This window comes from Pan paniscus, chromosome 16 (genome assembly GCF_029289425.2).
Source record: "Pan paniscus chromosome 16, NHGRI_mPanPan1-v2.0_pri, whole genome shotgun sequence".
Classification (NCBI taxonomy): domain Eukaryota; kingdom Metazoa; phylum Chordata; class Mammalia; order Primates; family Hominidae; genus Pan; species Pan paniscus.
The window spans coordinates 12,150,846-12,177,123 of record NC_073265.2 but is presented as its reverse complement, the minus strand read 5'-3'; the positions used below and the strand labels follow the sequence as shown (position 1 = coordinate 12,177,123).

The window sequence follows — 26,278 nt, the reverse complement described above, 5'->3', positions numbered from 1 at the left end:
GTAGGGCGAAATAATAAACGAAATAAAGACATTATTCTGGAAAAGTGGCAAATGTTATGGTAAAAAATAAAACATGTGAAGGGCACTGGGGAGTTGAGTTGGGGGATTCTATTTTAATGACCGTAGTTAGGAGGCCTTGCTGAGCAGTAACACTTGAGTAGAAGCTTCAAAGAGCTTTTTGAAAAGTACAAAGGAGAGAGAAGCAAGTGCAGGGGCTCTGAGGTATGAGCGGGTGTGCAGTTTCCTAAACAAAGGCCACTGTGGCTGACCTTGAGTGAGGGAAGGTGAGATACATTAGCGTGAAAAAGCAAGTGTCCGGCCGGGCGCGGTGGCTCACGCCTATAATCCCAGCACTTTGGGAGGTCGAGGCGGGTGGATCATGAGGTCAGGAGTTTGAGACCAGCCTGACCAACATGGTGAAACCCCGACTCTACTAAAAATACAAAAATCAGCCAGGCATGGTGGCGGGCGCCTGTAATCCCAGCTACTCGGGAGGCTGAGGCAGGAGAATTGCTAGAAACTGGAGGGCGGAGGTTGCAGTGAGCCGAGATCGCACAGCTGCACTCTAGCCTGGGCAACAAGAGCAAAACTGCATCTCAGAAGAAAAAAAAAGGTGAGCGTCAGATCACGTGGGGCCCTATGGGCCATACACAAACCCAAAAGGCAAGGAACAGATCTGCAACCCATTTATTTGGCCAGATCATAATTTATTTTCATCTGGAGCCATTACAGAACTATTTAAGTAGTTCTGTTTCAACTTCATTTACATAAAACAAATAGATATGCAGAAATGTTTAAGCATGCTCTAATCTAGTCTGAGGGGTGTATTTAATTCTACAACACAGATAAATCTTTGCAAATTGTGTATATTTGAGATTTATGTTATGGGAAACATACAGATACTAACACAGTTACCACAGTAGAGCAAATCAACATATCTATCATCTCATGTAGTTACTTTTTTATGACAAAAGCAGCTAAAATCTACTCATTGAAGGTAAATCTCTAATACAATTTCATTAGCTGTAGTTCTCAAGTTGTACATCCTGAATATCTGCTACTTTGTATCCTGTGACCTAAATCTCCCATTTCCTCTCCCACCCCCACCCCACCTTTTATTCTCTGCGGAAGTCTTATCTTTCTGTTCAATATCACAATGTATAGCAATCAAATAAATCAGAGTTTAAATGAAGGTTACACCATCTATGAAAAAAATGTAATATTCAAAGTCATGTGTTTTAAATATGAGTAAACCATATTTACCTATTAAAAACATTCTGAAAACATGTGAAATTCTTTTTATTATCTCTCCCTAACAATAGCTACCACTTACTGAACACCTCCCTAGGCACTATTCCATGCATCATTTCTACTCATTTCTCTTCTACGCAATAAGATGAAGGTATCACTTTACAGCTAAGGAAACCTCCCAGGGGTAAAAAAGAGTCACATGCAGAGGACCACATAGAAAGGGACTTTACTTCTACACCCGGCTGCCCACATTACATTAACACTTTAGAGCTCTTAGGTCGGGCGCGGTGGCTAACGCCTGTAATCCCAGCAATTTGGGGGGTCGAGGCGGGCGGATCACCTGAGGTCAGGAGTTAGAGACCAGCCTGGCCAACAAGGTGAAACCCCCGTCTCTACTAAAAATACAAAAATTAGCTGGGCGTGGTCGCCGGCGCCTGTAATCCCAGCTACTCCGGAGGCTGAGGCAGGAGAACCGCTTGAACCCAGGAGGCGGAGGTTGCAGTGAGCAGAGATCGTGCCACTGCACTCCAGCCCGAGTGACAGAGCAAGATTCCATCTCAAAAAAAAAAAAAAAACTATATATAGAGCTCTTAGTTTTCTACGAAATCTTTACTACCTGGTTTCCACTGCTATCTAAGTTAGCTTAGGCCCGGCTCGGTGGCTCACACCTGTAATCCCCGCACTTTGGAGGCCAAGGTGGTTGGATCGCTTAAGTCCAGGATTAGGAGACCAGCCGGTGTAACATGGTGAAACCCCGGTTCTAAAAAAAATACAAAAATTAGCCAGGCATGGTGCCGCACGTCTGTGGTCCCAGCTGCTGGGGAGGCTGAGGTGGGAGGAGCACTTGAGCCCGGGAGGCGGAAGTTGCAGTGAGCCCAGATTGCACCGTCTAGCCTGGGGACAGAGCAAGACCTTGGCTCAGAAAAATTAAATACATGTTAGATTTAATTTTTTCCAACCTCTCACTTGGCTAATAATTTTTCAAAGCAGTACTGTACTTATACAGAACCTAAATCTCCAACCCTAACTATGCAACAATATTAGTTATAAATTACAATTTTAACTTACATGTAAGTTTAATATGGTCTCTCTTATGAAAAAAAGGCTGGGAGAGGTTAGAGATGACTTATTCACTCTCATTTCCTCGTAAATACCACCCTTTATTCTCATTTAAAGTCTTAAACCCTGGCCGAGTAGCTCCAGCCTAGAAAGAAGAAAACACAGAAGTAGGCAAAAGACTTAAAGTTACTAAGTACGTTTTATAATTTGGTTACTAGCCTTCATACTCATTTTGCCAACCAATCAACATAAAACCTACTCAATCGAGCACAACTACTGCTTCGACAGGCAGCTTACTGGAATGGAAACTCTCGACTCTGATATTTCCTCTTACAAAAAAAAGTATTAACCGGGCACATGGCTATACACAGGATTTCTAGAAACAGAACTTAACATGCAGTCCTGTATTAAATGAACTAACAACCTAGAAAAGAAATTAAGGAGGCACAAACACCAAACTAAACACACAGTTTTGCGCAATTGTATAGAGAGGGAAATAGGATTCCGTGATTTTATAAAACGAAATTAAAACAGCCAGGCTCAAAACGTCACAGCAGACTTCTAAGGCTTGTTTAACTGTCAGTTATGATCCCCGCAGCAGCTGAAGCCGCCTTCTAAAACTCACCAAGACAAATGAAATTATTTTAATGAACTTAATGAACATGCGTCCCCGACATGGCCAACGAGCCAGGCTTCCGTGGGACTGAATGGCAATCCGATTCACGGTGGGTTTCCTCACTGAGGATTACAGGAAAACCGCTTCAGAACACCCGGAAAGGAAAGTTGCCCGAAGAACCCTTCTCCGACACAAGGCGGGCTGGCTCGCCACCAAGTCAGCCCCTTCGCGCTTGCCTGAAAGGAAGGAGTGGCGACCTCACCCTAGTCGGCCGGCCGGCCGCGCGGCTTCCCCTCGCCGGCGCAGCCTGGGGCACCGCGGCTCACACCCCCACACAGGCCGCCCAGTCCTGCGCTCGCACGGCCACCGCCTTCGTCGCCGTCCAGTGGGAGATGCGAGCATTCGGGGCTGAAGCCGTTCGCACCGCCTCCTCCATGGAAAAGCGCCGAGGAAAACCTGCCAAGGACAACCTCCGGCACCGCCGTCACCACCGCTGCCGGGACCTAGGGCCGGCGCCGGAAAACCTAGGCGCGGCTAAATGACGCAAGAGGCCTCGCGCGCACGCGCAGTGCCGCACCACATACACCCCGCCCCCGGGGCTCTCTCCCGCCGGGTTCCGGTTCCTTTACAAGGCCCCAGTCGGCTGAGCGCGGAGGGCGGGGCGCGTAGCGTGCGGGGACGGGGGCGGGGACGGGGGCGGGGACGCGGGCGGGGACGCGGGCGGGGACGGGGGCGGGGACGGGGGCGGGGCGCAGGATCCAGGCTGGACCTGGCGAGGGACGAAGCTGGAAGGGTAGTTAAGCAGTACAGTATGCTGCCAGGTGGCGTTGGCCGATCAGTTCAAAATCAAACTCCGGCGTGGCCCTTATTTAAAACGAGGATTCCGGGCCGGGCGCTGTGGCTCACGCCTGTAATCCCAGCACTTTGGGAGACCAAGGCGGGCGGATCCCGAGGTCAGGAGATCGAGACCATCCTGGCTAACACGGTGAAACCCCGCCCCTACTAAAAATACAAAAAATTAGCCGGGCGTGGTGGCGGGTGCTTGTAGTCCCAGCTACTCGGGCCACTGAGGCAGGAGAAGGGCGCGAACCCGGGAGGCGGAGCTTGCAGTGAGCGGAGATCCCGCCACTGCACTCCAGCCTGGGCGACAGAACGAGACTCCGTCTCAAAAAAAAATAGAATAAATGAGGGTTCCGGCCGGCCGCGGTGGCTCACACCTGTAATCACAGCACTTTGGGAGGCCGAGGCGGGCGGATCACGAGGTCAGGAGTTCGAGACCAACGTGACCAACATGGGGAAACCGCATCTCTACTAAAAATACAAAAATTAGCTGGACGTGTTGGTGCGCGCCTGTAATCTCAGCTACTCCAGAGGCTGAGGCAGGGGAATCGCTTGAACTCGGGAGGCGGAGGTTGCAGTGAGCCGAGATCAGCCACTGCACTCCACCTGGGCGACAGAGCGAGACTCCTTCTCAAAAATAAATAAATAAATAAAATAAAACAAGGGTTCCCAGGGGCAGTCACAGTGTGAAGCTGCATTTAATTGGTGTCCCCGGGCGATGCCAAAGGGGAACAGAGCTCCAAAGAGGGCAAGAGGCGGGGGAAAGGGTGGGTCCAAAGCTGGGGGCGGGACGGGGCGGGGCCGAAATAGCTGTGGTAGTTCGACGACCGCTGGGCCCTTCCTTACTGACCCGGTCGCGGAATAGATGTGAGGTTGACGTTGGTGAAAGCCCGCCTCGAGACACTGAGAGCAGATTGATTGAATGATTGATTTTGAGACAGAGTCTCGCTCTGTCGCCAGACTGGAGTGCAGTGGCACGATCTCGGCTCACTGCAAATTCCGCCTCCCCGGTTCAAGCGATTCTCCTGCCTCAGCCTCCCGAACAGCTGGGACTGTAGGCGCGCGCCACCACACCCGGCTAATTTTTTTTTTTTTTTTTTAAGACGGAGTCTTGCTTGTCACCCAGGCTGGAGCGCAGTGACACGATCTCGGCTCACTGCAACCTCTGCCTCCTGGGTTCAATGAAGCCATTCTCCTGCCTCAGCCTCCCCAGTAGCTGGGATTACAGGTGCACACCACCACGCCCAGCTAATTTTTGTATTTTTAGTAGAGATGGGGTTTCACCATGTTGGCCAGGCTGGTTTCGAACTCCTGACCTTGTGATCCGCCCGCCTCAGCCTCCCAAAGTGCTGGGATTACAGGTGTGAGCCACCACGCCCAGCCAATTTTTGCATTTTTAGTAGAGACAGGGTTTCACCATGTTGGCCAGGATGGTCTCGATCTCTTGACCTCGTGATTCACCTGCCTCAGCCTCCCAAAGCGCAGATTTATTTTTCATGAGATGTATAGGAAACTAACTGTTAGGCTATCCTGCCTTGGCTCCTCCTGGAAAGGAGAAATTCCTTGGGATCCACCAACGTGGTTTCTGCAAAAGTAGTCAAAGACAGAGCTCATTTGTAAGAAGCAAAGAGTAGCCAGCTAGAGTTAGATCTCCTAGTAAATCAATGATTCCTTGGTTGCAGGTGTAGAGTCCCTTAGGAATGTTGTTCCAGGTTGCGACTAGACACAAAAACACTAGTATATGAAATTCAAATCATGTGGGGTGAGGATCTTTATAAAATGAATTATGCACTTATTGAAACAAAACACCAAGTATCATTTGTCCTTTTCAGGCTCTAATCCTATTGGACTGTTGTGTTCTAGACTGTATACACAGCCCCTGACCACTCTGGTTTTGGTTTAGGTCACTATGCAGCTTCTAATTTTAAAGCTTTTAATCTGCCGTGAGCCTAGCAATCATCTTAAAACTGGCTCAGAGGACCTATTACTTGCATCTCAGAACTGGCTCAGAGGATCTATTACTTTCTTTGGTCTCAGCCATGTTTTGGCTAGATGACACTCTCAGATAAGGAATTCCATTGAATATTGAAAGATGGTTGACAAGTTGGTCTCAGGTGATGTGGTAGATTGATGAAAAATGGCTCCAATTTCCCACACATTTTGCAGTGACTTTGCAGCTCCCCTCTATTTTCTGAATCTGTACTGGCCTTGGGCTTTGGCCAAGAACATGTGGCAGTTCCAGCCTAAATTATGATGCCTGGACTAGCCTGCTGGAGGAGGGGACCACATGGGGCAAGGCAAGCAGCAAATCCACCTAGGTAAATGCTGGCTGACTAACACTGAGACCAGCCACTGACCAAAACTGCCCCATTAACCCATAAACACATGAGGAAGGATAAATTACTATTGTCTGAGCCACTTATTTTGGGGTAGATTGGTATGTAGCAATAACTAACTGATACAGATGCCAACAAATACCTCTAGGACAGAGATCCCCAACCCCCTGGGTTGGGGACCCAGGAGTGCGAACCCTATTGTGAACTGTGCATGCGAGGGATCTAGGGTGCATGCTCCTTATAAGAATCTAAATAATGCCTGATGATCTGAGGTGGGACACTTTCACCCCGAAAACATCCTCCCCGCGCCCCCCTTCCCAACGTCTGTGGAAAAATTGTCTTCTATGAAATCAGTCCTTGGTACCAAAAGGGTTGGGGACTGCTGCTCTAGGAGGCAGATGAGTAATAAAGTAGTGGTTTGTTCATATGAACAGGAATGCTTAGGTGTCGATATGTTAATTTAACCTAACGAACAAATTTGCTTGTCACTCCTTTCTGCCAGCTGGAGCTCCACCTCATCTAATCAGCTTTCTGTCATTATCTGGACCTCCCACCGGACACCTCCCCTGACACTGCACAGTGCATTGTCTTTATAAGTCTGTATATACCTTGCTAATATGCTGCAGGCTTCTTACATGCCCACATCACTTCTCCAGCCCGTGATGTTGTACATCTTGTATACTCTGAGTGTTCAAGCAGTTGTCATGAGATATTTTTAAAGTTTTAAAACTGTAACTCCTTCTCATACACTACTGGTGGAATTGTAAAATGGGACAATTTCCTTGGAAAATTGGTTGACAGTTTCTTAAAAAGTTAAACATACACCGACCAAATGACCTGGCAGTTCTACTCCTGAGTATTTACTCAACAGAAATGTATCCATAAAAATACTTGCAGGCCGGGTGCGGTGGCTCACACCTGTAATCCCAGCCCTTTGGGAGGCCGAGATGGGCGGATCACGAGGTTAGGAAATTGAGACCATCCCGGCTAACACCGTGAAACCCTGTCTCTACTAAAAATACAAAAATTAGCCGGGTGTGGTGGTGGCGGCACCTATAGTACCAGCTACTCGGGAGGCTGAGACAGGAGAAGAGCGGGAACCCAGGAGGCGGAGCTTGCAGTGAGCTGAGATCGCACCATTGCACTCCAGCCTGGGGAACAAGAGCAAAACTCCTAAAAAAAAAGCCTCAAAAAAAAAAAAAAAAAAGGCGGGGGGATGAACTATTGATACATGCCTTAACATAGCTGAGTCTCAAAATAATTAGTAAGTGAAACAAGCAGACCAAAAAAACAATGTGTACTCAACGATCACATTTATATAAAAGCCTAGGAAATGGAAGCCCATGTATAGTTACAGAAAGCAGATGAATGGACCCCTAGGAGTAGAGGAGGCAAGGAGGGTGAAGGGATTACAGTGGGTCAAAAAGAAACTTTGGCGTGATGGGGATGTTCGGTGTTTTGTTTATGGCAATGTTTTCATCATAAGACACTTGTCAAAACTTACCAAATCACACATTTTATATATGTGCAGTTTATTATATGTCAATTATACCCCAATAAAGCTGTTGAAATCTTGTCATTGTTACAGAAGCACAGAAGCAAGAAGTCTGGCCTGTGCTTCTGTAACAATGACAAGACTTCAACAGCTTTAAAACAGTATTTTTAAAAATCATGTATTAGGAAATCAAAGTTTTCTTATGTATAAATTGTTCCCCAATTACTCTTGTATGTTTTGGTTTTGTTACAACAGAAGCATCAAAACAGCAAAGCAGATGATCATTTTTTCTTTACCTCAACCCCTATCACTAGTTAAAATTGCCCTTTGTCCTTCCAAAATTAATAGTGGCATTCCCTGTTGCGGGAAGTCAGGGACCCCCAAAGGGAGGGACCGACTGAAGCCATGGCAGAAGAATGTGGATTGTGAAGATTTCATGGACATTTATTAGTTCCCCAAATTAATACTTTTATAATTTCTTATGCTTGTCTTTACTGCAATCTCTAAACATAAATTGTGAAGATTTCATGGACACTTATCACTTCCCCAATCAATATTCTTGTGATTTCCTATGCCTGTCTTTACTTTAATCTCTTAATCCTGTCATCTCGTAAGCCGAGGAGGACGTATGTCGCCTCAGGACCCTGTGATAATTGAGTTAACTGCACAAATTGTAGAGCATGTGTGTTTGAACAATATGAAATCTGGGCACCTTGAAAAAAGAACAGGATAACAACAATTGTTCAGGGAATAAGAGAGCTAACCTTAAACTCTGACCACCAGTGAGCCCAGCAGTACAGAGCCATATTTCTCTTCTTTCAAAAGCAAATGGGAGAAATATCGCTGAATTCTTTTTCTCAGCAAGGAACATCCCTGGGAAAGAGAATACATGCCTGGGGGTGGGTCTCTAAACTGGCCCCCCTGGGCATGGCCGTCTTTTATGGTCTGTAGACTGCAGGGGTGAAACAGACCCCAGTCTCCCATAGTGCTCCCAGGCTTATTAGGAAGAAGAAATTCCTGCCTAATAAATTTTGGTCAGACCGGTTGCTCTCAAAACCCTGTATCCTGATATTATCAATGACAATGGTGCCTGAAACTTCATTAGCAATTTTAATTTTGCCCCGTCCTGTGGTCCTGTGATCTCGCCCTGCCTCCATTTGCCTTGTGATATTCTATTACCTTGTAAAGTACTTGATGTCTGTGACCCACACCTATTCGCACACTCCCTCCCCTTTTGAAAGTCCCTAATAAAAACTTGCTGGTTTTGTGGCTTGGGGGGCATCACAGAACCTACTAACATGTGATGTCTCCCCCGGATGCCCAGCTTTAAAATTTCTCTCTTTTGTACTCTGTCCCTTTATTTCTCAAACTGGCTGATGCTTAGGGAAAATAGAAAAGAACCTACGTGACTATCGGGGCAGGTTCCCCAATAATTCCCTGCCATTTTAAAGCATTTCTATTATATGAATATTTTTCAATTAATATTATTTAGTTTATTCAAGGCCATCAATGACCTACAAATGTAGTAGGGCATTTTCCAAAACATTTGTTGGGGATGAGCAGGGAGAAACTTTCTGAAAAATATAGGAATAACTCAAGGTGAATTGAGGTAGAACAGTGGGATAGTGATTAAAAGCCAGGACTTGGCTTTTGTGAACTGCCTCACTTGGTAAAATGGTAAGTGGATGTGGTAAGCAGAAAGCCCAAAGATATCCACGTCCTCACCTTGTAACCTGTGACTGTGCCACCTTCCATGGCAAAAGGGGCTCTGCAGAGGCAACTAAGGATCTTGAGAGAGGCAGCTGACCCTGGATTGTCCATGTGGGCCCAAAGCAGTCATGAAGGTCCTTCCAAGAGGGTGACAGGAGTGTCAGAGTCAGAGAGTAAGCTATGATGATGGATGAGTGGCGAGAGAGATGACATTGCTGGCTTCAAAGATGGAGGAAGGACCCACGAGGCAAGTTACAAAGGCGGCCTCTAGAAACCGAAAGACCAGGGATGAGACTCTTCCCAGGAGCCTCCAGAGGGAAGTAATCCTGTCTGCACCTTGATTTTAGCCCAGCAAAGCTTGTGTGGAACTTCTAACCTCCAGAATTGTAAGATGATACGCATGTGTTGTTTTAAGCTACAAGGTATGTAACTTGTGAAGAGCCGTAATAAAAAACACAGTAAGTATGCCAAATTAAGGGAAGGAGAAGATGCTGGGATCCCCCCAATGTCTTTGTCAAAAATAAAACAGATTCAGTGTTATAGATGAGCAACCTGGTCTGACCTTCTCTCCACCCTCTGGTCCATCATCTCAGTGATTTTCACACTCATTATGTTTACTTGGTCACCACCACCGCTGTCCTGCTTTCCACCATCCAGTTCCACACCTCTTTCTCATGTGCTTGGCTGGAATGAATCCTGTCCTCTTTGGACTGGTAATAGAGAGGTACCTAGATCTTTTTTTTTTTTTTAGACGGAGTTTCGCTCTTGCTGCCCAGGCTGGAGTGCAATGGTGCGATCTCAGCTCACCGCAACCTCTGCCTCCCGGGTTCAAGCAATTCTCCTGCCTCAGCCTCCCGAATAGCTGGGATTACAGGCGTGCACCACCACGCTCAGCTAATTATGTATTTTTAGTAGAGACGGGGGTTTCTCCATGTTGGTCAGGCTGGTCTCAAACCCCTGACCTCAGGTAATCCACCGGCCTTGGCCTCTGAAAGTGCTGGGATTACAGGCGTGAGCCACTGTGCCTGGCTGCAGAGGTACCTAGATCTTTTATATCTGTTTCTTGTCTGTGTCTCACCCCTCCAACTAAAAACCTTTTTAAAACTATCATGTGAGATTCAAACTAATGGTGAACAAGCAAGTGTGACTAATACTACAACAAACATGCTGACAATGTCAAAACGAAGGGTCATCAGATGGACGGGATGGATGTAACTAAGCAACACAGAAATTCTAGAACAAGTCCCTTGCAGGGAAGGCTTGGCTAGCAGCTAGCACAAACTACTCTATAGTAGTAACCAACCAATGCAAGCTTTTGTTCAATGACAGCAGAATTTGGCATTAATACACTTCACAGCCCCAAAAACCTATCTGGAGTTATCCATAGATGCATTTGCTGATTTCATAAAATGTTTGTTCTTGTTTTCTGTATAAGTATACTTTGATCAAAATGTGAATAATTAAATCTTTTGGGATAGAGACTAAGAAAAAAATCTTACTCATTTTTTCTCATTTGATAAAATAACTTATAGGACACCAGTCTGAGCAACATAACTAGACCCTGTCTCTACAAAAAAATTAAAAAATTACCCAGGTGTGGAGGCACAGGCCTGTAGTCCTAGCTACCAGGGAGGCTGACGCAGGAGGGTCGCTTGAGCCCAGCAGTTCTAGGCTGCAGTGAGCTATGACTGTAAGAGAGTGAGACCCTGTCTCTCAAAAAAAAAAAAAAAAAAAAACCAAAACAAAGAAAATTATAGGACACTAAAGAAGATCAGCAACAAGATTTCTAATGATGCTTGAAGTATGAAAATGTGTTATAATTGTCTCATTTTCTATGGGCTAAAAATGTAAAATGATATGTTATACAACTCAAAAACATGTCAAAGGTACTAACATATTAAAATAGAGCTGGTTTTATTTAATACTATCACTTCATTGGATCAAGAGACAGTCGCAGGACAGGGAATTTCTGCATACATCATGGATTTGCTCCCTAAGGTAGATGCACAGGTAGACGTTTTCTTTTTCTTTTTTTTTCCAAGATGGAGTTTCGCTCTTGTCGTCCAGGCTAGAGTGCAGTGGCGCGATCTCGGCTCCCTGCAACCTCCACCTCCCGGGTTTAAGTGATTCTCCTGCCTCAGCCTCTGGAGTAGCTGGGATTACAGGCACACACCACCATGCACAACTAATTTTTGTATTTTTAGTAGAGACGGGGTTTCACCATGTTGGCCAGGCTGGTCTCAAACTCCCGACCTCGTGATCTGCCTGCCTTGGCCTCCTGAAGTGCTGGGATTACAGGCGTGAGCCACCGCACCTGGCCTTTTTTGTTTTGTTTTGTTTTGTTTTTGAGACGGAGTTTTGCTCTTGTTGCCCAGGCTGGAGTGCAATGGTGTGATCTCGGCTCACTGCAACCTCTGCCTCTCAGGTTCAAGTGATTCTCCTGCCTCGGCCTCCTGAGTAGCTGGGATTACAGGCATGCACCACCACCTCTGGCTAATTTTGTATTTTTAGCAGAGACAGGGTTTCTCCATGTTGGTCAGGCTACTCTCAAACTCCCGACCTCAGGTGATCCGCCCGCCTCAGCCTCCCAAAGCACTGGGATTACAGGTGTGAGCCACCACACCTGGCCCACAGGTAGACATTTTATACATTGTTATAGAGATCTAGAGGCTAGTCATTTCTGTCTTTTTTTTTTGAGATGGAGTCTCGCTCTGTTGTCCAGGCTGGAGTGCAGTGCTGTGATCTCGGTCACTGCAACCTCTACCTCCCAAGTTCAAGTGATTCTCCTGCTTCAGCCTGCTGAGTAGCTGGGACTACAGATGTGCACCACCATGCCTGTCTAATTTTTGTTATTTTTTAGTAGAGATGGGGTTTTACCATGTTGACCAGGCTGGTCTCAAACTCCTGGCCTCAAGTGTTCCACCCACCTCAGCCCCCTAAAGTGCTGCGATTACAGGCATGAGCCACTGCACCCAGCCTAGGCTACTCATTTCTAAAAAGAGAATAGGAAAAATGGGAGGAACTGGGATGATCTGGAACCTGAGACTACATGAGCATTTCAAGTAAAGGGAAAAAAAAATCAACAAATGTTCAGCTAGAAATAAGTTATTTTATTTTAAAACACATACAGATTAATAAATATTACTGGAAAACTTAATAGCCTTTTTATTTACATGAGGCAATAACAACATGCTATGACTACATCTATAAAGCAAAATATAAGCAGGTCTTGGCCACTGACACATGTGTCTGTATGCTAATTGGAAGCTCCCCAATACATGTCTATGACAAAACTTTTACACAACCAATCAACATTTGACATTTTTTACATCTTCTTCCTCTCATGATTATATTCCATTTTCAATAAAATAATAGTTATCCTTTGAAAAGGCAAAACGCTCAAGCCACTGAAAAACAGTATCTAAATTTCTGTAAAGTGCAAAAATACTAAGGTGGGGGGCAATTATTATATTCTGACAAATAAATATTCTGAACTTTTCAACATGACCCTTTGGCACTAGTGGTTTGGGAGCCCTGACATTCGCCTGGTGTCAGTTCAGCATCAGGGTTGAGCTGCTTGGAAGCAGGAAGTTCAGCATCATTTATTACAAATCCAGTGCAACAGAATCCACGTGTTTCACAGGCCATTAAATCTTTTTCAGAATACAGACCTCGGCCGAATGTCAGGAGCCCATCACACCGTCGGAAGGTGATCTTTCTGTGCGGCTTTCTGAAGTCCCTGTTTAATTTCCATATTTTACAATAGAACATATAAAACCCTTTCTTTTAAAACAAAAAAAGGAAAACTAAAGCTTCATGGAATCATGCAAACTTTACACCCAGCACTTCCTTTGCTTTCTCAGCGCATGAGGCTGTGTGTCCTACAGCATGGTCCTGAGCAGACTCCACGGTCTGTGCAAGCGGAGTTTCCACTGTGCCACTCCCAGGCACTTCTGAACACGGTGCTCTCATCTCAGGCCACCAGAACACTGCTGAAAGTGCCGGTGTTTTAGAAACAATTTGAAGAACCATCCCACCCCTTTAGAGGTAGAAAAACTGAGGCACAGAAAGGTTAAGAGACTCACCTATGTTTGCACAATTTAGGGAAAAATAGAGAAAAGAAGAAAAACATCCTCCTCCCTGGCTCATGCTCCGGGCCCTGGATTCTGCTTTTTAAATGCTTTTGGGTACATGTGAAATAGATGTTTATTTACATGATCCTTGTTCTACTGAATATCAACTTTTTACTAGACAACATATTTTGATGTAACAAAGTTACATTTTCTTAAAATATAATTATGTTGTTGCACGTGAGGAATGTGAATGAAACAAATGAGTCGTGGTAGTGGGCCAAATTCTCACTGCTGTTCCTGTAATTCTGAACCTTTTCAAGTATACAATGGAGGTATAAGAATCTGGCCAGATGTGAAACATCACCTATAAGCTAAAGGACAGACCCTTAAAATTCATCACCAGTACAATTGTGAGGTGGAAATGAGGAATACAAAAAATTGAGGTATTTTATATGATGAACTGTCTTGTGGTGTGACTGGTGTACACATTGGTCTTTTCTTTCCAACTCACATTAACAGAATCTACCTATGAATATGAGTAAAACCTATGAAAAATGAACACGGATATGTCCTTGGGAAGAAGGTCACTGTTAAGGAGTCAATGATACATTTTTGGTCCCTGAGAAGGCAAAACACCAAGACTCCATCCAATCCCGCCTGATGGACGAACAACGCCCTCGGTGTCAGACACCATGAAAAGGACAACTTCAGAACATGGAAGCTAATCCATGCCGTTGGGAACAGACCTTGCACTGAAATGTTCTCTTTCTAGTTTCCTGCTTGGTGGCAGGAAGCCTAAGTCAGCATCGAGCAGGTGTCAAGTCGGAGCGGCACAATGGGAGGGGCTCTGGGAACCACCGGAGTACTCTCTCTCTTCTTCTGGGTTAGCTGAGCAGCTTGAAGAAGAGGAATCCCCCGACCAGACAGAAGGGCAGCAGCCTGTGCCCATCACACCTGTTTCCACGGACCAGGTGTCCATGCACACCTGGGAGACACTCCATCTCCAAAGTCTAGAACTGGCCCCTAGAAGTTGAGCACAACATTTACAAAGAGCTGAGTCATCTAGGAAGAAGGAAAATAAGACGACTGCACAAGTGAACAGTGCTCACTTCTACCAGAAAACAGATGTGAAATCCAAAGAAGAACAAACACCAACATATTACCGCTGGGATGAACTTCTGGAAAGACAACTGGGTGTAGTAAATTGGCTTGAAGAGCAGGAATTGAAAGAATATTCCTTATTGCTGAACAAAGAGCTGCGAAGTATATTTCGCTAACATTCTGATAGGAAAAGATCTCAATGAGAGCTGAGCAAGGCCACCAGAATACCAGATTCCTCCCCAAAGTCCCCAGCATGGGCAGGGCCTCACTCCATGTGGCACTGGAAGGACTTCCCTCCCCAGCACCTTCTCCAACAGAGATGGCATGGTCCTGCCAGCCGGGAAGATGCTCCAGGGGGGCTTTGTGGTGCTGGGTTAGGGTTAGAATCCTTAATTGGCCCTACCTTTGATCAATGAGCAGAACAGGAAGCAATCTTTTCAAATGCAGATATTCAGAGGAGAAAACAAGGCATTGCCCAAGAAGAGGAGAGAAATGGCCTATTTAAGTATCTATCAAGAGAAATCTGCATATTGTGATCAAAACCTTTGATTTTAGAGGATGCTTGAAAACAAGTATACAGTAAGCATCTTTTTTTTCAAAGAATACTATGATAATGAAAATATTTCAAGTACATCTACTTTTGGAAAGACCACTAAGAGATCTATCCATGTTCTAGGCCCTCCCCCAAAGTTCTCACTTTGGGGCTTTTTTTTTCATTTTCAAATGAATGATGAAAACATAACTTTTTTAAATAAATACTATTAAATCAGAAGTTATATGCTCTATATTAAATTTGAAAATTAGACTGTTCAACCACTGGTCATGTCATTTACTTTGAGGCTAGTGTCACGTGCTTGAAAAACAATGGATGATATGAACTTTGTTTCACTGGAAGAAAAGCTATGTATCCTACTGAAATATCTGCTGAACAGAGGTAAACCTGAAAGATTCTAACTGTCCCAGGACCAGTCACCTTCAAGGGTAGAAGAGCTATTAATACTTTTGAGATTTTGTTTTACTCTAAGAATATTATAGAGAAGATCATCGGGTATCACCTCTCAGTATCAATGGTATAATTGTGGATTAAAATATACTAAGGTACACTAAGAGCTGCCTTTAAACTAAATTTCCCACGAAAGCTGTAGCAACACAAACGTGATCATTTTCATGTGACACATGAACTTTCTCATTACACTTGTTAGCCACACGTATTCTTTGAATATCTCACACCCCTTACCTAGGAAACTAATTTTATGCCCAAAAGTATATTGATACTGCTACATTACGTTTTCAGAAAGTTCAGTTCAGTAAGTTAAGGCCTGCATTCCTAAAAGCACTGATGATAAAAAACAAAACCTGCAAGAGCCAATAAAAAGAGTAATGGACTTTGAGCATTTGTTAACTATCCATTAAGAGAGGATTTAACATTTTTTAAAAATAATGTTGTTGCTGCTCTCAGTTCACAAATCACTGACAACTCATGATCATCACGTACACTTTTACTCCATAAGGTATTTTTCTCTCTATATTAAACTAGTCTCATTTTATTTAGCCTCTTTACTCAACACTTTAGGAAGCTATTCCTTGAGACTTTAGAAATGTTCTTTTTGCCTACAAAAACACATTTTTTTTTCTTACTGAGGAACTTTAATTGGGTACTATTCAATTTTATGTTCTATTTCACCTAATCTACTTTACCCAACCCCATCTTTCAACTTGGCATAGTTCCCTGCTGAGATAAAACACTGGCCATGAAGTACATGATACCGTGGTGAAATATGTGCATCACTTCATGCTTTGCTCCCATTTGGAACACATGGATGGGAACACTATAGACAGAGAATGACCTCTTTGATTCAAATACTGGCATAATTAATGGCTCTTTTGCATTTAAGACATAATGAGAGGTTAGCTGAGGAACTCTAGGATGCTCTGCCATTGCAAACAACAAGGAGATGGCTACATTTATTGGCTTTTTGTTAGAAAATCTTTCAAAAACTGTGTATTGCAATTTGTAGAAGCTAGCCTAACCTCAATTGTGTCCTTTAACTTGTTCCTGTATGACAGGGTACTCGATATATGAGCTATTGAACAGGTACTCTCCCACTTAGCCTTATTATCAAGTTACCTAATTTATTTCTTCTGAATGTCCATGAATGCTTGCTGATAAAGAATGTGGATATATTTGATACTGGATCCCAGGTAACACAGATCGAATACAAATAAAATAATACCTCATGCTACTTAAATCAACTGTCTTTAATTGGACAATAATCACATCTTAAAGGGGTCAATTTGCTCTAATGTGTCTTTAGTCTTGACTATCTTCCAGTGAATATACAGTCATGAACCACGTAACCATGTTTCTGTCAAAGACATACCACTTACATGACGGTGGTCCCATAAGATTATAATACCATAGTTTTACTGTACCTTTCCTATGTTTGTAAACACAAATACTCACCACTGTGTTACAATTGCCTGCGGTATTCAGTGCAGTCACATGCTGTACAGGTGTGTGACCCAGGAGCAACAGGCTGTACCATCTGGCCTGGGTGGGTCATAGGTGTCCCATCTAGGTTTGTGTAAGTGCACTCCATGATGTTCACACAATAAAGTCACCTTACAATGCATTTCTCAGAATGTTTCCTTATCATTGACATGTGACTGTATTATTTCTAACTGCCTTATACATTTGTAACTTGAATATTGAAATATTAAAGCATACTCGAAGTTGCATTATTCTAATCTAAGAACATATACACATTAAGAGTTAAATTAAGTTAATAATTCAAGTGATAAAGGCACTGAAATTGATTTGAGCTATTGAAAAGTCATCCTGCCAGTGGAACACTACCTCATGTTCATTAACTCTTCTCTCTCTCTCTATTTACTATTAAAATGTCTTGGGTGGGGGTGGGGGGTCGAAGAGTCAACTTGTCAGAGGATTAAAAACAATTCAATGTATATGCCTCTTATTTGGATGACATACTTGAATGTTATACATGCTTAATGCAAACTAACACAACTACAGACACATTCACTGTACAGTGCCAGAGTTCAAGACAACAATCTCTCATTCCCAAAGTAATCTAAGTAAAAATATCTCTGCTATCCTGTAACAACTAACCAGAAAGAGCCCATCTTTTTCTGTTTAAATAATGTTAAAATGTTTTAAAAGAAGAGAATATTCATGAAAGCTTCCAGGTTAATGGAAATGAAAATGAGATTCGTCTCATCAGAGAGAGATGGTGCCAGGCAACCGTTGGGGACCTTTGGGCTGCAGAGGGCTGGCTGGGCCTCTGCTCTGGTGCTGAGCCATGCTCCCCGCTGTCCACCAGACCACCTGTTACTATCCAGTCAATTCTAACACCATGATCGAGGACCTCTTCTACTTCACATCCAATCAGGGCCAGAAACCACCTCCAATGCCTGTTCCTCGAACCATCCAAGCTCCTATTGCAATCTAGTCTGTTTTCATATTAGATTTGTTCATCTCCCCAAGGTTGAAATTGAACTCTTTGAACACCTGTATAAGGACAATCCCCACGGAGACGGTCGTGAATCCACAGGCCATCCCCAAGAAGTCCACCAGGCCCACATTGCTCCACTCCCGGAAGAGGATGGCTGAGGCCAGCAGGACCAGCGTGGTAAACACGACGTAGTAGATGGCCCCGAACACCGAGGAGTCGAAGCACTCCAGCGCCTTGTTGATGTACCTGAACTGGACGATGATGCTGCAGCCGAGCACGGCCAGGAGCACCAGGCACAGGCAGAGGGCTCTCTGACTGGACGGGTTGTTATGCAAGATGTCTTGGGCCGCCAGCCCGATGCCCTTGGTGGAAGGCACGGTGAAACTGCCCAGCAAGGAGCAGATGCTGATGTAGACCATGATGTTGGTGGGCCCATGGGCCGGCGCGATCCAGAAGATGAGCAGCAGCAGCATGAGCAGCACGATGCACAGGTAGCCCACAAACACTGGAACACAGACAGCACACAGTCACCCGGAGGCACCGCCTAGCAGCCGCAACCCAGGAGGTGGACTGGGGCAGCACCCGGGCCCCCACCCGCCACCGGCCTCTACTGCGGCACAGCCCTGGGGGGCACGTGGGCTCTGGCTTGAATTTACCAGACCCACTGATTTCATTCCACAAAAGTATTCCCATCATTTTCACTGTTAAAACATTTACAGCCGGGTTAGCCAGACACGGTGGCTCATGCCTGTAATCCCAGCACTTTGGGGGGCCAAGGCGGGTGGATCATGAGGTCAGGAGTTCAAGACCAGCCTGGCCAAGATGGTGAAACCCCGTCTCTACTAAAAGTACAAAAATTACAGCGCGCCTGTAATCCCAGCTACTCGGGAGGCTGAGGCAGGAGAATCACTTGAACCTAGGGGGTGGAGGTTGCAGTGAGCCGAGATCGCACCACTGTACTCCAGCCTGGGTGACAGAGCAAGACTCCATCTCAAAAAAAAAAAACAAAACATTTACAGAAGGGCACAATGGCTCACACCTGTAATCCCAGCACTTTGGGAGGCCGAGGTGGGCCGATCAGGAGATCGAGACCATCCTGGCTAACTCGGTGAAACCCTGTTCTCCACTAAAAATACAAAAAATTAGCCGGGCGTGGTGGCATGCACCAGTAATCCCAGCTACTCAGGAGGCTGAGGCAGGAGAATTGCTTGAACCCGGGAGGCGGAGGTTGGAGTGAGCCGAGATCACACCACTGCACTCCAGCCTGGGCGACAGAGCAAGTCCGTCTCAAAAAAAAAAAAAAAAAAAAAAACCATTTACAGCTCCTAAATGTTTACATGGTCCTCTATCGGAACCGTTCTCTTTTTTTCTTGTTGTTTGTTTTGTTTTTTTGAGATGGAGTTTTGCTCTTTGTTGCCCAGGCTGGATTGCAATAGCGCGATCTCTGCTCACTGCAACCTCCACCTCCCAGGTTCAAGCGATTCTCCTGCTTCAGCCTCCTGAGTAGCTGGGAATACATAAGCACCCGCCACCATGCCTGGCTATTATATTTTTAGTAGAGACGGGGTTTCGCCATGTTGGCCAGGCTGGTCTTGAACTCCTGACCTTAGGTGATCCGCCGTCCTCGGCCTCCCGAAGTGTTGGGATTACAGGCGTGAGCCACTGTGCCCGGCCTAGAACCATTCTCTTAACAATACAAGTGAATGGAGATGCTCCGAGGTTTCAAAAAAGCACCTGGGAATCCAGGGGGCAGGGGTAAGGCAGGGGACAGGAGGCAGGCCTTTAAGCTGTGGGGGTGTTTGTGGGTTTTGCAATGATTGGGGGCTGCATCCAGTGGGCAGAGGCATGTGCAGACAGCAACCCCCACCCCCATCAAAAATCATCCCATTCTCGCCACAACTGCTGAATGTCTCCTTAGACTTGTAACTGAAAAATATGCCTATAATAATCAGAGCCTAGAAACTATTTTATGTATGAAACAAAGTAATTTTTGCATGGATTTAATATACGCTGAATTTTTCAGACATGTCACTTCCATGTAAATTGAGGGAGGATTATTCTTTGATCAAAACTTCATTAAGAGTTATGCTCCATCTGAGGATCATTTTGTTGATGGCAAGACCTCAAGTGTCCAAGTCAATAACATTACACCCCCACGTCAGTCTATATCTGCAGCTACCAGATTCTCAACCACTCCTCACAAGGTGTGGGGTCGGCCAGCTTCAATAGGTCTTCTCTTATAGTGGGACCTGAGCATTTACATATTGAAATGGATGTTTTGTTTTAAAGTATTGTCCTGGTATTTCTCCTTTACATTACAGTTAGGGCATTAAATTGATGGTTTGAACTTGTGTGTATAAGGAGGTTGTGTTTTCCATGAAATCCATTCCAACATCACAAATGGACCTGAGAGGGCTGGGAACTGCTGGCTATGCAAACCAGCAAGTGTGGACATGCAAACCAGGGTGTGGACATGCAAACCAGGGTGTGAACATGGAAACCAGGGTGTGGACATGCAAACCAGTGAGTGTGGATGAGAAAACCAGTGAGTGTGGACATGCAAACTAGGTATTAACATGCAAACCAGCGAGTGTGGACAAGAAAACCAGCGAGTGTGGACATGCAAACCAGCGAGTGTGGACATGCAAACCAGTGAGTGTGGACATGCAAACTAGGTGTTAACATGAAAAGCAGCGAGTGTGGACAAGAAAACCAGCGAGTGTGGACATGCAAACCAGCGAGTGTGGACATGCAAACCAGTGAGTGTGGACATGCAAACTAGGTATGGACATGCAAACCAGGGTGTGAACATGCAAAGCAGCGAGTGTGGACATGAAAACCAGCGAGTGTGGACATGAAAACCAGTGAGTGTGGACAAGAAAACCAGCGAGTGTGGACATGCAAACCAGGGTGTGGACATGCAAACCAGCGAGTGTGGACATGCAAACCAGTGAGTGTGGCCATGAAAACCAACGAGTGTGGACATGCAGACCAGCGAGTGTGGACAAGAAAACCAGTGAGTGTGGACAAGAAAACCAGCGAGTGTGGACATGCAAACTAGGAGTGGACATGCAAACCAGGGTGTGAACATGCAAAGCAGCGAGTGTGGACATGCAAAGCAGCAAGTGTGGACATGCAAAGCAGCGAGTGTGGACATGCAAACCAGGGTGTGGACATGCAAACCAGGGTGTGGACATGCAAACCAGCAAGTGTGGACAAGAAAACCAGCGAGTGTGGACATGCAAACCAGCCAGTGTGGACAAGAAAACCAGCGAGTGTGGACATGCAAACCAGCCAGTGTGGACAAGAAAACCAGCGAGTGTGGACATGCAAACCACCGAGTGTGGACAAGAAAACCAGCGAGTGTGGATATGAAAACCAGGGAGTGTGGACATGCAAACCAGCGAGTATGGACATGCAAACCAGCGAGTGTGGACATGTAAACCAGCAAACTGATGTAGAGGCAGTTTTGTGCTGGAACCTGCCTAAACTTGTTGGTAAGCAACACAGGGTGGTCTACTTAAAGTGAAATCTATACTTTAAGTCTGTTGTAATCCTGTAGATAGTAGTTTTTAATGCCTTTATCAAAATAAAAAAAGGACGGGCATGGTGGCTCACGCCTGTAATCCCAGCACTTTGGAAGGGCGAGGTGGGCGGATCTCGAGGTCAGGAGATCAAGACCATCCTGGCTAACATGATGAAATCCCGTCTCTACTAAAAATACAAAAAAAATTAGCCGGGCATGGTGGCAGGCGCCTGTAGTCCCCGGCTACTCAGGAGGCTGAGGCAGAAGAATGGCGGAGCTCGCAGTGAGCTGAGATCACGCCACTGCACTCCAGGCTGGGTGACAGAGCGAGACTGTCTCCAAAAAAAAAAAAAGAAAAGAAATTATGTCAAAAGATATATAAACAGGGCTATATGAGGAATCTAAACTTAAGAGATGCCAGGTCTTTGTTCTCACAGAGCTTCACGCTGGAGGGAGTGAAGTGCTGAGGTGGAGATAGAGTGGGCAGGGTACACCAGGAAAGGTATGTGGGGAGGGGCGGGTGGCAGTCAGACTTGGGAGGGTGGCCCAAGGGGAGCCACTGTGGGAAGGGAAGGCGCCCATGCACAAGGCCCCAGAAGAGAACCCGAAGGAATACCAGGCCACGGAGGCTCCCCGCAGGGCCTGAGGATCAGGCGGGAGGGTGAGGGCAGAGGGCTAGCCTGCGAGCACAGCCCACTGATGCACGTTCCCAGAGAACACAGATCTACAGTAACAGATCAGGGTGGACACATGGTTCCTCTGCCCTGCCAGGAAGCGTCCAATTTGAAGACGTGGTTAAAAAAGTTGGGACTCCTACTGCAAACTTTCTTGGCAGTGCTGCTAGAAAGGAATTACCTGGATTGGTCAGCTTCTCCTCCAGCTCAGCCTGAGTCGTCACACTCTCAGACTTTGGGGAGTGGATAATCAGCACGACGGAGCCTGCACAGCTTAGCAGGCACCCCAACTTGCCCAAGATGTTGAGCTTTTCCTTCAGGAGATAGGAAGCTAAAATGGACCTTTATTGAAAAAAGAGAAATCATTAAAGTTTAAACCAAACTACCTGACCTTTCTTCTAACAGCAGATATTTTATCTAGGAAAACCATTTTCTTTTTCTTCTTTTTTTCCCTTTAAGAGACCACCTCCCACTCTGTTGCCCAGGCTGGAGTGCAGTGGTGCAATCACAGCTCACCACAAGCTTGAACTCCTGGGCTCAAGTGATCCTCCTACCTCAGCCACTGGAGTAGCTGGGACTACAGGTGCATGCCACCACACCCAGCTAATTTTTAAAAATTTTGTGTAGAGACTGGGTCTCACTAGATTGCCCAGGCAAGTCTCAAACTCCTGGGCTCAAACGATCCTCTTGCCTTGGCCTCCCAAAGTGCTGGAATTATAGGTGTGAGCCACCATGCCTGGCCAGGATTTTCACACCAATTCCATGTATAACCACTACGTAGTTAATGATACACATTAACTTACACCACTATATTACTATGTCAGCACATATAAAATACACCAGAGTATAAAAAGTTTTATGACTGACCAAAAATAAAAGTAATGCTTCCTTACTTATAAAAGGAACCAATCGAAAATACTAATATCTATGCTACATGGAAAAGTAGGGTACAAAAACTGTCAAAATAATTATAAGTAATGCATGATAAAAACAAAATAAATTAAGTGAAAAATGCACAAACAAAAGAAAAAATAAAAATGCTAATAGTAATTGCAGTAGTAGAAGTAGTATGGGGTGGTTATTTCCTCTAATACTGAAAACTTTTAAAAAGTGGTCACATTATTAATGCAAAAAAATGTATTCTTCAAAAACATCTATAATCTCCAGGCTTCTAACTTGTTTCTTCTCTTATTTCCCTGTGTAATTATCAGTATACAATCTGAATTGGAACACCTTGCCCTCAGTAAGTCACAGGACTGGTCATTCTCACTCTACTCATGTCTGTGCTGAAGACGATCAGAAAACAGGAACGTCCGTGAGGAGGGCATACCAGGCTCAGGTATGGACCGGATTACTTCCTTTAATACCTATTTTAAAGATAAGGAAACTTGAGCCTCAGAAAGGGTCAGCATTGAACCTAAGGCCACAAAGCTAACAAGAGATACAAGCATGGTCATGACACACCCACAGGTCCTAAACGGCCTACTTTTCCCTTGTACCACTTCACATCCTTGTCCCTAGATAGCCTGTTCTTAAGAAGCTCCCAACAGTGTCATTGGGGAAATAAGCAACATCACTGAAAGAAACAACAAAAGACATGAATACACAACTAGATGTTAAATAGAGAAGCTCCACCGAGTAGCTGCCTGGAAAAGGAGAAACCAGAAATCCAGGGGGCTCACAGGGCAAAAAGCGGGCCTGGAACTGGCCTTGGACAACGGGTGGACTATGCCAAGATGGGAAAGGGTTGCCATGCACGAAAGTGGACAGTATGAGCCACGAGGCCAAATCATCTCTTATTCCATTGTGGAATACCAGAGGACAGTGCCATTTTCATTCATTCATTCATTATTGAGACAGAGTCTCACTCTGTGACCCAGGCTGGAGTGCAGTGGCGCAATCTCGACTCACTGCAACCTCTGCCTCCCGGGTTCAAGCAATTCTCCTGCCTCAGCCTCCCGAGTAGCTGGGTTTACAGATGCCCGCCACCACGCCCTGGGGGATTTTTGTATTTTTAGTAAGGACGGGGTTTCACCATGTTGGCCAGGCTGGTCTCAAACTCCTGACCTCAAGTGATTCACCCGCCTCGCCTCCCAAAGTGCTGGGATTACAGGCGTGAGCCACCACGTCCGGCAAGAGTTTTTATGTATTCTAACTACACGTCCCTTATCAGACATATAATTTGAAATTTTTTCTCCCACAAGTTTTCAATTCATTGATGGTATCCTTTTAAGCAGAAAGGTTTTTAATTTTGATGACATCGAATTTATCTATTTTCCTTCTGTTGTTTGTGGCCTTCGTGATCCACCTGCCTGGGCCTCCCAAAGTGTGAGAACTGAAGGCATAAGCCACTGTGCCTGGCCAGTTAAATTTCTTCTTAAGTATTTCATTCATTTTGGTGCTACTGTATATGAAATTGCTTTCTTAATTTCATTTTTGGTTTGCTCACTGCTACTGTATATAGATGCATTTTTTTTTTTTTCTTTGAGAGAGTCTCTCTCTGTCACTCAGGCTGAAGTACAGTGGCACGATCTCGGCTCACTGCAAGCTCTGCCTCCCGGGTTCACGCCATTCTCCTGCCTCAGCCTCCCGAGTAGCTGGGACTACAGGTGCCTGCCACTACGTCCGGCTAATTTTTTGTATTTCTTTTAGTAGAGATGGGGTTTCACCGTGTTAGCCAGGATGGTCTCGATCTCCTGACCTCGTGATCCACCCGCCTGGGCCTCCCAAAGTGCTGGGATTACAGGCATCAGCTACTGTGCCCGGCCGTAATTTTTTTTTTTTTTTTGAGACAGAGTTTCGCTTTTGTTGCCCAGGCTGGAGTGCAATGGCCCGATCTCGGCTCACTGCAATCTCTGCCTCCTGGGTTCAAGCGATTCTCCTGCCTCAGCCTCCCGAGTGGCTGGGATTACAGGCATGCGCCACCATGCTTGGCTAATTTTGTATTTTTATGAGAGACGGGGTTTCACCACGTTGGTCAGGCTGATCTCGAACTCCTTACCTCAGGTGATCCACCCACCTCAGCCTCCCAAAGTGCTGGGATTACAGGCCTGAGCCACCGCGCCTGGCAGATGTAATTTTTTTTTTTTTTTTTTTTTTTTTGAGACAGAGTCTCACTCTGTTGCCCGGGCTGGAGTGCAGTGGCACAATCTCGGCTCACTGTAACCTCTACCTCCCGGGTTTAAGCGATTCTCCTGCCTCAGCCTCCTGAGTAGCTGGGACTACAGGCATGTGCCACCACGCCTGGTTGATTTTGTTTGTATTTTTGTAGAGATGGGGTTTTACCATGTTGGCCAGGCTGGTCTCGAACTCCTGACCTCAGGTGATCTTCCCGTCTCGGCCTCCCAGAGTGCTGGGATTACAGGAGTGAGCCACTGCGCCCGGCCTCAGATGTAATTTTTATATACTGATCTTGTGTCCATCGACCTTGCTAAACTTATTAGTTCTAATAATTTCTTAGTGATTCTTTAGGACTCTCTGTATAAGATCAGGTCCTCTGCTGGGTGTGGTGGCTCATGCCTGTAATCCCAGCACTTTGGGAGGCCAAAGTGGGTGGATCACCTAAAGTCAGGAGTTCAAGACTAGCCTAGCCAACATGGCAAAACCCCATCTCTACTAAAAATACAAAAATTAGCTGGGCGTGGTGGTGGGCACCTGTAATCCAAGCTCCTCGGGAGGCTGAGGCAGGAGAATCACTTGAACCCAGGAGGCAGAGGTTGCAGTGAGCCGACAGCACACCACTGCACTCCAGCCTGGGTGACAGAGTGAGACTCCATCTGAAAGAAAAAAAAAAAAAAAAAAAAAGGCTGGGTGCAGTGGCTCACACCTGTAATCCCAGCACTTTGGGAGGCCGAGGCAGGCAGACCACAAGGTCAGGAGATCAAGACCATCCTGGCTAACATGGTGAAACCCCGTCTCTAAAAATACAAAAATTAGCTGGGCATGGTGGTGCGCGCCTGTAGTCCCAGCTACTCGGGAGGCTGAGGAAGGAGAATCACTTGAACCCGGGAGGTGGAGGTTGCAGTGAGCCAAGATCACACAACTGAACTCTAGCCTGGCGACAGAGTGAGACTCTGTCTCAAAAAAAAAAAAAAAAAAAAAAATCAGGTCTTCTGCCAATAAAG

At 45.5% G+C, this 26,278-nt stretch overlaps 2 protein-coding genes across 19 annotated transcripts in view; both read right to left on the bottom strand.

The window, feature by feature from the left end:
• The window catches only part of NIPA2 (NIPA magnesium transporter 2), a 29,105-nt gene extending 25,574 nt beyond the window's left edge, over window positions 1-3,531 (bottom strand). For 4 of the 17 annotated variants that reach the window (XM_055098692.3, XM_034951851.4, XM_003805944.6 and 1 more), the window contains exons 1-2: window positions 3,189-3,327; window positions 2,320-2,455 (exon numbers count right to left, since the gene is read on the bottom strand). The gene's annotated coding sequence lies outside the window, so the exon portion shown is untranslated. Of the gene's footprint in view, window positions 1-2,319; window positions 2,456-2,935 lie in introns of all 17 variants that reach the window. The other 13 variants (XM_055098689.3, XM_055098691.3, XM_055098696.3 and 10 more) reach the window with 9 other exon arrangements.
• Window positions 3,532-12,396: 8,865 nt separating this feature from the next.
• The window catches only part of NIPA1 (NIPA magnesium transporter 1), a 43,145-nt gene continuing 29,263 nt past the window's right edge, over window positions 12,397-26,278 (bottom strand). For both annotated transcript variants that reach the window (XM_063597030.1, XM_034951860.3), the window contains exons 4-5: window positions 22,336-22,496; window positions 12,397-18,459 (exon numbers count right to left, since the gene is read on the bottom strand). In XM_063597030.1, coding sequence (XP_063453100.1) covers window positions 17,948-18,459; window positions 22,336-22,496 — 673 coding nt within the window. In that variant the 3' untranslated portion in view covers window positions 12,397-17,947. The remainder of the gene's footprint in view (window positions 18,460-22,335; window positions 22,497-26,278) is intronic.